This window comes from Ptychodera flava, chromosome 11 (genome assembly GCF_041260155.1).
Source record: "Ptychodera flava strain L36383 chromosome 11, AS_Pfla_20210202, whole genome shotgun sequence".
In the NCBI taxonomy this organism is placed as follows: Eukaryota; Metazoa; Hemichordata; class Enteropneusta; family Ptychoderidae; genus Ptychodera; species Ptychodera flava.
In genome coordinates, this window is record NC_091938.1 from 38,649,590 (window position 1) to 38,665,197 (window position 15,608).

At 38.6% G+C, this 15,608-nt stretch overlaps 1 protein-coding gene across 1 annotated transcript in view; it reads left to right on the forward strand.

Moving 5' to 3' along the window:
* The window catches only part of LOC139144229 (cyclin-dependent kinase 14-like), a 143,554-nt gene that overhangs the window by 67,747 nt on the left and 60,199 nt on the right, over positions 1-15,608 (forward strand). Inside the window, exon 4 of the mRNA XM_070714893.1 lies at positions 15,002-15,346. Within this exon, the coding sequence (XP_070570994.1) occupies positions 15,002-15,346 (345 nt within the window). The remainder of the gene's footprint in view (positions 1-15,001; positions 15,347-15,608) is intronic.

Here is a 15,608-nt window from a genome sequence, read left to right on the forward strand (position 1 = left end):
TTTGATTGCATCTTACATATAGCATGGCCATCTGTAAAAATAGACTACTTGGAGGGCAAAGTTTGAAGGTACAGACATTCTTCTTGAACAAAAAGGAGAGAGTTTCTTTTGTGTGTTTTACCAAATTTAAATAGAAAACTACTTTTCAGGGAAACAGATAAGCCAACTTGGTTGTCTGGCATCCATTTACGCAGAAATTAAATCACATTCCGCATTGTAGATTCTTCAGTGTGTTTTGCAGAGTCAATAAATAAGGAGACTGTCAGAAAATAGAATCCATGTGTAGATAGGCCGAAGAAATCATAAAATACTGTGAGTAGTTTCCATGGCAAAACATTATCAATATCATTGTAGCCATGACATTTAAGGAATAATTCTCACTAAATGAAATACAATGTAATATCAAAATTTGCTTGAAATGATTTGATGTTTTTTAAAAATAGGGAGTCTGTATGTAACTCTCAAACTAAACTATTTTACCAGTTTTCCAAAAGCCTAGGACATCATGTTTGCAAAAGCTGAAACTTTCCAATTTGCCTGACAGGGGGCGCTTTTCCTAATACATGTATGTCTAATTAATGACGAAAAATTGTCATATTTATCAGTATTTTTTTAAAGGCCGGTACATCAGTAACATTTACCATGGTTTCCCAGTCATTTTACCTGGGTTCCCCCTTCATATATCAATGCAATCAGATTAGGGGACAGCAAAAATGTTACCGGTGTTCCCAAATCATTTACCAATATTCCCCAACCTTAGCAAAAACACTGTTTATAATACAATACTGTCATGAATCTCACCGTAGAATAGTTAATCTATTCACAGCAAACTTTTTATTTTATTCATACTACACATTACATATACGTCAATGGTACAACATTTTGAAATTCTTCATTACGGAACACCTGTTGAAACTCTCATATAAGAGAATTTTTATCTCAAATTTCTCTGTTCGCGTTTACTAATGCAGTTACTCACTTCACCCTGGGAAATATCCCGAATCAAGTGGCCCTTAGCAAACATAGAGGTCAGTGTAAAACCTATAAATACCAACATGGATTTGCCTCACAGTGCTTTTCCTGAGCATCGATACCCTAGGCAATGGGGCTAAGTTAATTGATGGAGTTTTGCTTGACTGGTAAATCTACACTGAGGTTGATCAGTGTTGAAATAACTTGCCACTGGAGCTGCCTCCATGGCTACATGCTGTCATCAAGGGGCAACCATGGATTTGCATACACTGCTTAAGCTATGTGTGTCAGTCCATATTCATGATTTTCAAATCAGGGATATATCTCTTTTGGTTTAGTGGTGTGGGGATCTACATATCAGTCATATTTATCAGATATTTTTGTTATTCAAAAAAGAATTGTGCGTATCATATCGGGTAGTAGCTATCACGCTCATACTGCCCCTTTATTTAAGAAACTTAAAATTCTTGATGTGTATAAACAATTCAAGCTTCAGGTCGCAATTTTCGTTTACGATGTTCTACATGATAAACTTCCAATGAATTTCAAATCATATTTTTCCCCAAATGATCATATGTACAGTACTCGGTCCAAAGACAAAAATTTTCTCCACCCCCTAAATTCCGAAGCAATTTAGGACAAACTTCTATCAAATTTGTTGGTACTGTAGTATGGAACAGCATTCCAGAGGATCTTAAAAACACACTTCCAGATTTAGATTCAAACGAGAGCTTAAAAATTATTTACTGGAATTGTAGTTTTGTTGATTTTGTAACTCAGACCGTTTTCTCTCACAGTTACCTTCGCTTTTTTGCTGTAGTTTTGTTGTTTTCATGTATTTTTTCCAAGGCTTCATGCCTAGTTCATTAACTTTCTGTAATATTTGTCACTGTGATATATCGGAACAGTCGCCATATTTAAAAAACCTGTACATCAATCTTTCTTGAGTTTGGGGCTGAACCCGATTAGTGCCTAGAGCAACTATTTTTCAGTCCTTTTCTCATTGTAACGCTTCAATGTGTACAAATTATTGTCTTTTTTCAGAAGAATATGAGAAATAAATTATTATTATTATTATTATTATTATATTTAACAACCTGCTGATAAACTCCTGCACACAGTTCTGTACTCAGGGATATTAGCAATGCTTAGTATTCGGTGGTTGTTGTGTCTAGCCATTAATTATCCAACCAATCGCCAAAGATTGTCCTTTATAGCGGTTGATGAAAAATTTTGCTGTCTGAATAATGATTTCCTGTCGCAGTAAAATGTGTCGGTGATTCAGAATGTGAAGTGTCGTATCCTGATGAATTGGTAATGAAGACTTAGAAGAACTCAGGTTAAGTCTTTATGACTTTGTCATGTTGAAATGGAATAATAGCTTAATAAAGGTCTTACAGGGGCAAATGCTTCCTGTCAAAAGAATGTCATCTTACAGAAGATTTGTTGGCAGTTGCAAAGTTTAAGATGTCATAAAGCTTACGGTGAGCAGGGAGATATCAAGATAAATAGAAAGGTGATACAAAATAGTGTTATAGATGAGGTACAAGCAAGTCTTTCCAGTCTCATTCCAGTCGGTGTATTTGATACCCAGAATTGACTTAAGCTTTTAAGAGCTAAATTGATCAAGATTTATGAGAAAAACTCTTTCAATGTCTTGATCAATGATTATTTTGAAAAAATCAAGATGTTTGAAAATGATTGATCTTACAAACATTTATGATATTTTTCAGAAATTTAAATATTGTGATATATTTGTTATATGATTGAATGTGAGCATAGACACTATGATAAGCTGCGATAAATTGATCACTTACTTACAACATTATTAATTAAATTAACAGATAAATAATAACAGACAAAGAATTTTTGAAGTTGCTCTCTTTGATATGGCTTATCACCACTGCATCATTAAGATGCAAAACTAAACATTCTCCTGAAATGTTTGAATAGACTTGGGTCTCACTCTTTCAGGAATGGTGAAATAAGTGCTTTGTCTGTACTGGTGAAATGTTTGAAATTATAAAAACAGCAAACGATCCGATCACAAACTATTTTAATAAAGACAAATACAAAATTTAATCAAATTTCTGATGGCAGCAACGGATGTTATATATGCACTGCCATATTGTGTAACAAAGCGCATTCACAATCAGAGTTATCTAAGGGGTGACGTCAAAAGTTCAATGAAGGATAAGAAACTTAATTCTTTTAGTTTGGGGGTGGGGGGGTTTTGACCTAAAAAAGTTTCTATCCTACAAATCGATTTAAGGTAAAAATTGCCAGGGGGAATGAATATTTTGAAAAAATAGAGCAGAAATGCACACTTTCGTGTTGAAGCCAGCGGAGGGAGTTGTTTTAACACGGTGCAGAGCTGCACCTGGCCTAGTTAGTGTAAACAATGCAGGCTGTTGGCCTCTGTTGCACCATAGACGGTAGTTTCTCTACTGTCTATATGGTTGCACTCGGAATTTATAATTGTATTTTGCTACATTTCTGGTGCACGTGTAGTCCGCCTGAATGGAGTAGTGTGAACTGAGTTGTTACAACCACCAGGACAGTTGAGATAGTTTTATACCTCTGGAAGGAGAAACCTGGACTTTATTGTTGTTGTTCTTGTTCATTCATTGATAAACTTCAAGTTTGTTAGTATGTTGTATTTACATTTGATGAAACACAAAGTGTGTTCCCAATCTTAAGCCCCGCTAGCTTTATTATTTTTATGATTTTACTTTCAAACGTAAATAAGTTGGTGAAAATGTAGTCATTTAGGTCTGTGTACACACTTATAACTACCTGCCGGGGCTATATATGCAATTTTGAACAAGATAAAGATTACACTGCGATTAAATGTTCGCCCAAACATTAAATCACAGCCCCAGGCAGAAAAGCTAAAACCCTTGAGACTATACATATCTGCACTGAAATCTTCACATAAACTGCACAGCGTAGTCCAAATTATATTGCACAAGGGTGAATGTTTCAACTATGACATTGTATGTTCTGATTCCTTTTTAATATTACAAATTTTTGAAAATGCCAGGAAATCAAAATGACTGTTAAAATTTTAATTTACATGTGAAATGTTTCTGAAAGGAATGGTTTCCTAATGCAGTAAAAGTTCATATCTCTTCAGAGGGTAGATTTCAGAAAGAAGAGAATAGGTAGATAATTTGAGGTCAACAAATTTCAAGAGTTACAGCTAGTGGGGCTTTAACGATGCATTACTTTATTTCACCCCTAAATAGACTGATCCTTAGCTTTGCTTTACATAGAAAGAGCCTGGCAACAGGTTCAATATAAGTCAATTAAGTTTCTAGGGGGGTGGGGGGGTTTGGGGAGAAACTAAGGGAATTAAGTTTTTTATCCTACATTGAACTTTTGACGTCGCCCCTAAGTCATGGTAACATCAAACATCAAAACTGATGATGACTAAGTCTTGACCAAAAATTTCATGACTGAAGACAATGACTGTAAAAGACTGATGAATATAATGCTTCAACATTCAACAGTCTTCACCCAAATCTATCCAGACAGATAGACTTGAATATCAATGTGTTCCTGATGGTACATTGACTGCAGTGTGTGGCAATGAACCTGTAATCACTCATCGATGGCTTTTGCTGTTCAAACTTAAACATTTATATGCACTGTACATTTTCTCGGTGGTTCAGACACTACAATGTACGGTAGCAATGGCTGTGATCTCCAGCCATGCAGAGTCATAAATACATGTTCAGTCAGTGCCAGCTCTTGAAGAGTAGTTTTGAAAGGCAGCTGTAATGTTTAGTTAACACATTCATTTTAAGTCAACTGTAGAGATATCACTTTCCCTGTGGCACAGGTAAATTGTTTCCCTCAAGCATTGATGTGTTCTGCTCGTTTTCTGACTGGCGTCATTACTCATTTTGCATATCATCCAAACTAGCCAATTCTGCATGTGGGCTGACTACAGAAGCAGACAAGAAAAATCTCTTGTGTTACTACATTACCTCACAGTAGCTCACTCTCTTATGATTATCTTGATATTTCAAATAACAAATTGAGCGTTTGAATTCATTTCAGGTGAGTAGAAACCATGCTACTTATTCAGAAAGGCTTCAAGACATTTAATATTGGCAAAGAAATAAAGTCACAATCAAGAAAACTAGTTTCCTCCAGGACTTTAACCATATTACCGGTATACCTTTCCTTCCCTAGTTACTCAGTCTGTTTTTAGGAGGAAAATTTTTTCCATAAAAAAATTTCAGCTGATGACATCTTGTTAAATTACAGGCAGAAAAGTCAAAAGTTGTCAATACAATCATAATTCATATTTTGCTTCAGGTCCTTCCCTGAATATTAACCTTATGACTTGACAACATTCTGTAATGCTTTTAATGTATACTGTAAGTAAATGTACCTCCAAAAAAAAAAGTGTTATGTGTATTTTGCTGACAGAAGTTTTAAATTAGTCCTTTTTATATCCAAGAATTAATGGCAGGAATCATTATTCAAACTTTTGAATAACACAAGCAAATTATTCCAAATTTACTGACATTTTAAATCCAAAATGTCCACCACTTTCTGTTAACTTGATAGGTACTTCATTACAAAAAGCAAACCACTGTAAAAATTTCCTTGACAATTTTCATCATGAGTCGGCTCAAATTGGACTAAAGCTAAGAACTGTAATATTATATGAATTCAAAAAGCTGCCCCTGGGATGCATTCTGGGATATGTTCTGTATTAAAAGTAAGATATTTTGGTCAATATGTAATGTCTGTTATGGTAGCTGAATAATTGTCAAGTAGATTTGTAATAAATGCACAACTGTGCAATGTGTTCAGTGCTTTGATCTTGTGACAATTCACCTTGACTTTATTCTGATATAACCATGAGAAAAAATCACTCAATTCTTGATTTTACTGCTTCATATAGTGTTGTCATGGTTACAAGTTATTGAAGTCATATCAAGAAACAACCATTTGCCCCAAATGTTTAAAAATTCAATGTTTTTTTCATATTTTTCGTGGCGAGTGTAATTATGACTGATGACATCTATGTTTGACGTCATGGCCGTGTCAAGGTATTACAGCGGACGCCCTTGTGGCTTACTTGAAATTGGTACCATTGTGCATGGGTTTAATCTTGAAAAATGTGATGTAGAAACTGTTGTCAATATTGCATACTGAAAAGATATTGAAATTCCTTGCAAATTCAATGCACTAAACTGTCAAATGAGTGCGTTGTGGTTGAACTATAAGGGAGTCGTTTTTAAGATGACTGAAGCTAACAAATAGAATCACTGTTCCTGCATAGGGTATCACTGTGCCTGCATAGGTAATACTGTGTCTACATAGGTATCACTGTGCTTGCATAGGTATCACTGTGCTTGCATAGGTATCACAGTGCTTGCATAGGTATCACAGTGCTTGCATAGGTATCACAGTGCTTGCATAGGTATCACTGTGCCTGCATAGGTATCACAGTGCCTGCATAGGTATCACAGTGCTTGCATAGGTATCACAGTGCTTGCATAGGTATCACTGTGCTTGCATAGGTATCACAGTGCTTGCATAGGTATCACTGTGCCTGCATAGGTATCACAGTGCCTGCATAGGTATCACTGTGCCTGCATAGGTATCACAGTGCTTGCATAGGTATCACTGTGCCTGCATAGGTATCACTGTGCCTGCATAGGTATCACAGTGCCTGCATAGGTATCACAGTGCCTGCATAAGTATCACTGTGCCTGCATAGGTATCACTGTGCTTGCATAGGTATCACTGTGCCTGCATAGGTATCACTGTGCCTGCATAGGTATCACAGTGCCTGCATAGGTATCACTGTGCTTGCATAGGTATCACTGTGCCTGCATAGGTATCACTGTGCCTGCATAGGTATCACAGTGCTTGCATAGGTATCGCTGTGCCTGCATAGGTATCATTGTGCTTGCATAGGTATCACTGTGCTTGCATAGGTATCACAGTGCTTGCATAGGTATCACAGTGCTTGCATAGGTATCACTGTGCCTGCATAGGTATCACAGTGCCTGCATAGGTATCACAGTGCTTGCATAGGTATCACAGTGCTTGCGCGGTATCACTGTGCTTGCATAGGTATCACAGTGCCTGCATAGGTATCACAGTGCCTGCATAGGTATCACTGTGCCTGCATAGGTATCACTGTGCTTGCATAGGTATCACTGTGCTTGCATAGGTATCACAGTGCTTGCATAGGTATCACTGTGCCTGCATAGGTATCACAGTGCCTGCATAGGTATCACTGTGCCTGCATAGGTATCACAGTGCTTGCATAGGTATCACTGTGCCTGGATAGGTATCAGTGTGCCTGCATAGGTATCACAGTGCCTGCATAGGTATCACAGTGCCTGCATAGGTATCACTGTGCCTGCATAGGTATCACTGTGCCTGGATAGGTATCACTGTGCCTGCATAGGTATCACAGTGCCTGCATAGGTATCACTGTGCTTGCATAGGTATCACTGTGCCTGGATAGGTATCACTGTGCCTGCATAGGTATCACAGTGCTTGCATAGGTATCGCTGTGCCTGCATAGGTATCACAGTGCCTGCATAGGTATCACTGTGCCTGCATAGGTATCACAGTGCTTGCATAGGTATCACTGTGCCTGGATAGGTATCACTGTGCCTGCATAGGTATCACAGTGCCTGCGTACATGTAGGTATCACTGTGCCTGCATAGGTATCACTGTGCCTGGATAGGTATCACTGTGCCTGCATAGGTATCACTGTGCCTGCATGCCTGCATAGGTATCACTGTGGCAGCATCGGTGTCACTGTGCCTGCATGGGTATCACTGTGCCTGCATAGGTATCACTGTGCCTGCATAGGTATCACTGTGCTTGCATGGGTATCACTGTGCTTGCATGGGTATCACTGTGCCTGCATAGGTATCACTGTGCTTGCATGGGTATCACTGTGCCTGTATATCACTGTGGCAGTGCCTGTATATCACTGTGGCAGCATAGGTATCACTGTGCTTGCATAGGTATCACAGTGCTTGCATGCCTGCATAGGTATCACTGTGGCAGCATAGGTATCACTGTGCCTGCATAGGTATCACTGTGCTTGCATGGGTATCACTGTGCCTGCATAGGTATCACTGTGCCTGCATAGGTATCACAGTGCCTGCATAGGTATCACTGTGCCTGCATAGTTATCACAGTGCTTGCATAGGTATCACTGTGCCTGGATAGGTATCACTGTGCCTGCATAGGTATCACAGTGCCTGCATGCCTGCATAGGTATCACTGTGGCAGCATAGTTGTCACTGTGCCTGCATGGGTATCACTGTGCCTGCATAGGTATCACTGTGCCTGCATAGGTATCACTGTGCCTGCATAGGTATCACTGTGCCTGCATAGGTATCACTTTGCCTGCATAGGTATCACTGTGCTTGCATGGGTATCACTGTGCCTGTATATCACTGTGGCAGCATAGGTATCACTGTGCTTGCATAGGTATCACAGTGCTTGCATGCCTGCATAGGTATCACTGTGGCAGCATAGGTATCACTGTGCCTGCATAGGTATCACTGTGCTTGCATGGGTATCACAGTGCAGTGTGACTGCATAGGTATCACTGTGCCTGCATAGGTATCACTGTGCCTGCATAGGTATCACAGTGCCTGCATAGGTATCACTGTGCCTGCATAGGTATCACTGTGCCTGGATAGGTATCACTGTGCCTGCATAGGTATCACAGTGCCTGCATACATGTAGGTATCACTGTGCCTGCATAGGTATCACTGTGCCTGGATAGGTATCACTGTGCCTGCATAGGTATCACAGTGCCTGCATAGGTATCACAGTGCCTGCATGCCTGCATAGGTATCACTGTGGCAGCATCGGTGTCACTGTCCCTGCATGGGTATCACTGTGCCTGCATAGGTATCACTGTGCCTGCATAGGTATCACTGTGCTTGCATGGGTATCACTGTGCTTGCATAGGTATCACTGTGCCTGCATAGGTATCACTGTGCCTGCATAGGTATCATTCAAGATTGTGCTTGCATAGGTATCACTGTGCTTGCATAGGTATCACTGTGCCTGCATAGGTATCACTGTGCCTGCATAGGTATCACTGTGCCTGCATAGGTATCACTGTGCCTGCATAGGTATCACTGTGCTTGCATAGGTATCACTGTGCTTGCATAGGTATCACTGTGCTTGCATAGGTATCACAGTGCCTGCATAGGTATCACTGTGCTTGCATAGGTATCAGTGTGCCTGCATAGGTATCACTGTGCTTGCATAGGTATCATTGTGGCTGCATAGGTATCACAGTGCTTGCATATAGGTATCACAGTGCTTGCATAGGTATCACTGTGCTTGCATATGTATCACTGTGCTTGCATAGGTATCACAGTGCCTGCATAGGTATCACTGTGCTTGCATAGGTATCACTGTGCCTGCATAGGTATCACTGTGCCTGCATAGGTATCATTCAAGATTGTGCTTGCATAGGTATCACTGTGCTTGCATAGGTATCACTGTGCCTGCATAGGTATCACTGTGCCTGCATAGGTATCACTGTGCCTGCATAGGTATCACTGTGCCTGCATAGGTATCACTGTGCTTGCATAGGTATCACAGTGCTTGCATAGGTATCACTGTGCTTGCATAGGTATCACTGTGCTTGCATAGGTATCACAGTGCCTGCATAGGTATCACTGTGCTTGCATAGGTATCAGTGTGGCTGAATAGGTATCACTGTGCTTGCATAGGTATCATTGTGGCTGCATAGGTATCACAGTGCTTGCATATAGGTATCACAGTGCTTGCATAGGTATCACTGTGCTTGCATATGTATCACTGTGCTTGCATAGGTATAACAGTGCCTGCATAGGTATCACTGTGCTTGCATAGGTATCACTGTGCCTGCATAGGTATCACTGTGCTTGCATAGGTATCATTGTGGCTGCATAGGTATCACTGTGCTTGCATAGGTATCATTGTGGCTGCATAGGTATCACAGTGCTTGCATATAGGTATCACAGTGCTTGCATAGGTATCACTGTGCCTGCATAGGTATCACTGTGCCTGCATAGGTATCACTGTGCCTGCATAGGTATCACTGTGCCTGCATAGGTATCAATTGTGGCTGCATAGGTATCATTGTGGCTGCATAGGTATCACTGTGCTTGCATATAGGTATCACTGTGCTTGCATAGTGTTTGCATAGGTACTTGCTTCCTCATTTGTGACAAAATATTCACACAGACAGCACAGAAACCTTGAAGATCAAAAAAAGCCTTTCTGCTCTCATTTTGATCAAGTTATCAGTAACCCTGGCAACCATAGGGTCAGTTACTACAGGGCTTCACCAAAGCTTTTATCGTTTGGCTAGTGGTTTGGCAAGATTTTGCTACGAAAAGCTAAAAAATATGTGTTCCGTACAGCTCAGCTTCAAGAATTGGATGGATTGGTCAAAAACTGTGTAGTTTACTATTTTTTAGTTAAACAATATTTAAAAAATTAGATAAGTTTCACATTTTGCAGAAATTATGTCATGCAGGCATGCTATTGCAGTGTATGTGCTCAGCAAGCTTGAAATATGGGTGGGCTGAGTTGCTGTTATGTGTTTTTTTCCTTAGCTATCAGGGCTGCCATCACCTCTATGACCTTGTCTCCCTTAGGACTGGCCAGATACTGAAATATTGAAGGTTATGTTAAATCGAAATACATATAGAGATGTCAATGTCTCTTGTAGGATGTATTTCCAGTAGGTCAGTTTAAGTTTATTATTTCCTTGTAACCAGCGTCAATGTTTTACAGTTGACTGAATGTCAAATTTGCAGAGATACAGTCAAAATTTAGGGAAATATATCATGATCAGATTGAAATAAAGCAGCAAAGATTTTTTAAAAGTTGAAGGAAGTGGCACGACAGTTTTCATGTTATCTTTGTGATACATTGTTCAGGGTATATATCTAGATTTTTAATGTTCCAGATTTCACTTCAACATAAAAAGGGGCGTTTTTGCATTGATTCGTTGACTTGCAGATCTACAGTCACACAGGTGTAATTTTGCATTCAAATCACATGCCTACACGTACAGAAGACTTTTCAATAATTCATATTATGCAAAATAGAGATGAGAACTATTAACAAGCACTTTACATCAGGACAAATTATTCTCTGATAATTTGCTTCCGGATGTGAAAACTGGTTTTGACAACTGAGATAAATAGATGACGCAGTTTTTAAGATTCCTATAACTTGTTTGGAGTCTTTGACGTAATTTCAAATCTAATTTTCTCTTCTGAGAGTCAGTACTTTACGATTCTATTCAATGAAATTCAATCATTCTATTATTACCAGTAGCTTACTAATCGTATATTTTTTGGTATTTCAAAACTGAACCATAGGTGAAGGTTTCTAATACATAAACATTGCTGAGATATTTTTCTGATGCTTGTTACTGATGTCATATTTATGTTGTAGATTATGTATCTGTAGGGAAAGGTGCATGCAATGTCAGTGCTCAAAGCAAAATATAAGCTTTAAAATATATATACCATGTGGTACAGACCACATCTAAATCTAATATGACTTTTGAGCTAAAATCTATCTTTTTTTCTGATAACTCTTCTTTAACATTAACCTTATTTACATAAATCCTCATTAGCATATGCAGGGTAAAGTTTCTAATTAGCATAATAATCTTATGATCACTCAGAATTTTCACTAGTTTGAAGTTTGCCTTCTCCTGCTGGTTTGGATAAACATTCTGCAGTTTACTGGTCTTTCATTCAACATTGATAACATGCAATCAACTTTGGAAATTCTTAATTAATCAAGAGTAGTTGATGTTTTACAATATCTCCCTCTTCTCATAAAAAATTAAAGTGATATGTAAAATGTTGAGTAATAACAAATTCTCCACAGATTTGTTCAGTTACCACCAATTATTACAGCACAAGTCATAATCAATGATTGGCTCAAAGGCTGTACATACCTGTATATTGTCAACCCGCATGCTATGCACTATTCAGCAAGAAAAATGAAAGGAATTGAAAACCACAAATTCCAGCCACCTCAAGAACTTTTTTGATCGACTACCTTCAAGGCCCTGAAAGCTTTGGGTTGGGTGGAGTGGGGTGGGGGTGGGAAGGGGAGATAAGTCTCTGCAAATATGACAAGTGACTGTGATTTTGTCTAGGATCTCCAATATAACAGCCCGTCTCTCAAAATTGGTCCAAAACACACGAAAGCAGCAATTTTGATTCAGATTATACAGCAGGTAATAAACTTTTGGTAAAAATGGACGTAACAGATTTCTTGAAAAACAGATTTTCCCACTTTGCTGAGAAACATGGCATAGGGAATACGACTATGTGTCAGCGATAGTAAAGGTGGTCTCATGAGTTTTCTCTGTTTTGGCTCAAACATACATGTACACCTGGTTCAGATGTACAGTGCGTCTGTTCACAGACCTAGAACCACACATCCAGGTTCTGAACAAGCAGACACTATAGGCACACAAGTTTACGCTGAGCAAGACCTACCAACCTATTGATAGAAATGCAGTCGTCTATTCTACTTCATTTGTCAATCCTGAAATCCCAAGTTGTCACATGCTCAGAATTTGCAATTACAACAACCCACAGAGATCTCATTTACTAGACCAAAGAGAAAAAAAGAGCGGATGAAAGGTTGACAAACACAGCCACCTTGAGAGCAATACAATATTCCATTTGTGGCATTTGATGACTTAATCAACAGTAGAATGCAACGCAGGGGACTGCGAATATTCAATATTGTGGACGACATCCAATTTGGGATTGCAATCGGCAGTCTGTCTTGAAAGGACGTCGCAGCCCTTGCAATTATGTTCCATTTTAAATTGAAGCAAATTAGATTTCCATTGAAATACTTTCGATGTAAATTAATCACAAAAAGTACATTTAAGTGTAATATACATTCATCTATTGCACCTTTAGAGATCTATAGCACAGGGCTACTGCCAATCATCAAGTTTATTTCTACCGTAGGTCAATGACCCAGAACTAATGGTGTATTGGTACCTGACCTATCTCTAGCTCTTTGTAACAACTGTTGATGAAGTTTTTAAACTTTTCATAAATGATTTAAGTTTCTGAAATTCCTCCAAAGGAGAAATGTTCAAGTTTCATGACTCACAAAAACTCCAGTAGATTCAAAAAACATGCATGCCAAAGATCGTAGTTTGTACTTAATCTTAGTGACAACTGTTGATGAAGTTTTTAAACTTTTCATGCATGATTTACCGCGGTAAGCTAAAATGTGCCTCGGGGACAGATATTCAGACTCCCAAACTTTTACAATTCTTTTCTGGTCCACCACATATAGGGGCTCATTGTAAAGCTCTTGGAGTAAGAAAACTTTCACCATCTTAGTTTTTCAGAAATCAAAAATTTTATTTTACCCCGTAGAGTTAATACAGGGATGGCAGCCATTTTGAATTTCAAATATCAAAAATTTTATTTTACCCCGTAGAGTTAATACAGGCATGGCAACCATTTTGAATTTCAAATATCAAAAATTTTATTTTACCCCGTAGAGTTAATACAGGATGGTAGCCATTTTGAATTTCAAATATCAAAAATTTTATTTTACCCCGTAGAGTTAATACAGGGATGGCAGCCATTTTGAATTTCAAATATCAAAAATTTTATTTTACCCCGTAGAGTTAATACAGGGATGGCAGCCATTTTGAATTTCAAATATCAAAAATTTTATTTTACCCCGTAGAGTTAATACAGGGATGGCAGCCATTTTGAATTTCAAAATTGGGAAATGTCAGGTAATTTGTTTCTTTTCATTCCAAAATTTGCGCAGTGACCCCTGATTTTATTATTGATTTGGTAAGAGTATGGCTGAAAATTCCACGTAGGAAAGTTTGAGCAAAAGTTTAAGTCTTTCACTTTCGAGGCAATACTACCTCGGGTTTATGAAAGTCCTTCAAAAGAGAAATATTGAGGCTTCATCAATCACAAAAACTCAAGCAAACTAAAAAAATATGCGTGCTAAAGTCAAGAGCCGTGATTCATGCCCGATGTAGCATTTTCTATTCATAAGAAGGAAAACAGCAACAAGCTGTGAACAATTGTATTTGCAGCTTGTAAGCTCAAAGCAAGCAGAGGATTTGCTTCAGTAGGCTGTGACATACCACACTGCAGGCAAAACGACTTTACATCATATAGTAGTATTCAGAATTTCTGACTTATGAAAACTGTGTGAATGTCTCAAGGCACAGAGAGATAGAGACTTAGAGACTTTAAAGTGTGCTTGTTTCTGGCGTTAGCTGAATTCACCGCTTTTTGCACTAATGATCTGTGATGTCCTCTGGCTAAGCTGTACATGGATGAACAGACACGCCCTGTCTGCACCGAGCAAGCTGCAGTGTTATCAGTCAATTTATCAAGAAGCCAGCAGAGCAGACAAACAATTTGAGCAAACCAGGTACTGATGAAAAGTGAAAAACACTCAGGAACCGGCAAAAGGCGGCGTTACACCTTTCATGTGCATGTTTGATCATTGTGCTGTCAAAAATCACAATAGGTCCATACCGTCTCATGTCATACAGACACTACCATTCTGGAGTAACAAATTCTAATATCAGTGTCAGTGTCTAGTTCGTACATTGTACAATAATAATGCAGTTTACCAAATGTTTACCAGAAATCAAACAATTGTTTTATGAATAAAATTTAATGCAGATATTTTTCTTCTATCTGCCTTCCATATCTAGATAGAGGGCAGGCTATCAACATAATTTTAATCACCCTTTTCATTTATATTTGATTTATTTTCAGCTGGCTGTCAGCTAGACCGAAAGATCCAGTCATGTTTTCAAACACCAACCGCTTAGTGCTGGACTTTGTAGAGACCCATACACAATTGAATTTTCACACTAACTTTGCACACAAAGAATATTATAATTTTGCTTTCTTTGAAATGTAGTTGCAAAATTTCTTTCCCCCGTAAGTTGACAAAAAAAAACATCTTTCATTTTTCCAGGAAATTCTGTCAGGTGCAACTCAAGCTAAAGAAACAGGGGTGTCAAGTTCTCTCCCATGTATCACCACGGCAACAACCACCATCCCCACCATCACAACGACGCCAGTGACATCATCATCATCATCTCCAGCTGTCAATCACAGGGTTAGATTCTCAGAGTCTGTTCCCAATGGAACTGAGGACACGTACAATGGACACACTGTCATTAGAAGACATTCCTCATGGAATGATACTATGGATGGAGCTAAAAGTAACAGCACAGATGATGTATTCGGTGAAAGTAGGTCACAGTCGTCACGACAACGAGCATGGATCAGGAGACGGCACAGAAGTCTTATCCTAGGAGTAAGTACAAAGTTCTTCTAATCTCAATCTTGGATTTTTTTTGGTTTTTTGTTTTTTTATTTGACTCTTTTTAGTATTGAGATTCGAATAAAAGATTACTTACATACAATGATGTTCATGTGGTTCCAATGAGCAAAGTACATGAAAGAAATGCAGCAAGGATAGACACTGAAGTTATAACTCTACAGAAGAAAACTGGGTGAGAGTTCCTCAAAAATTTACAAAGTTCAACACTAAAAAAATTCCAATTCAAGGAAATCTC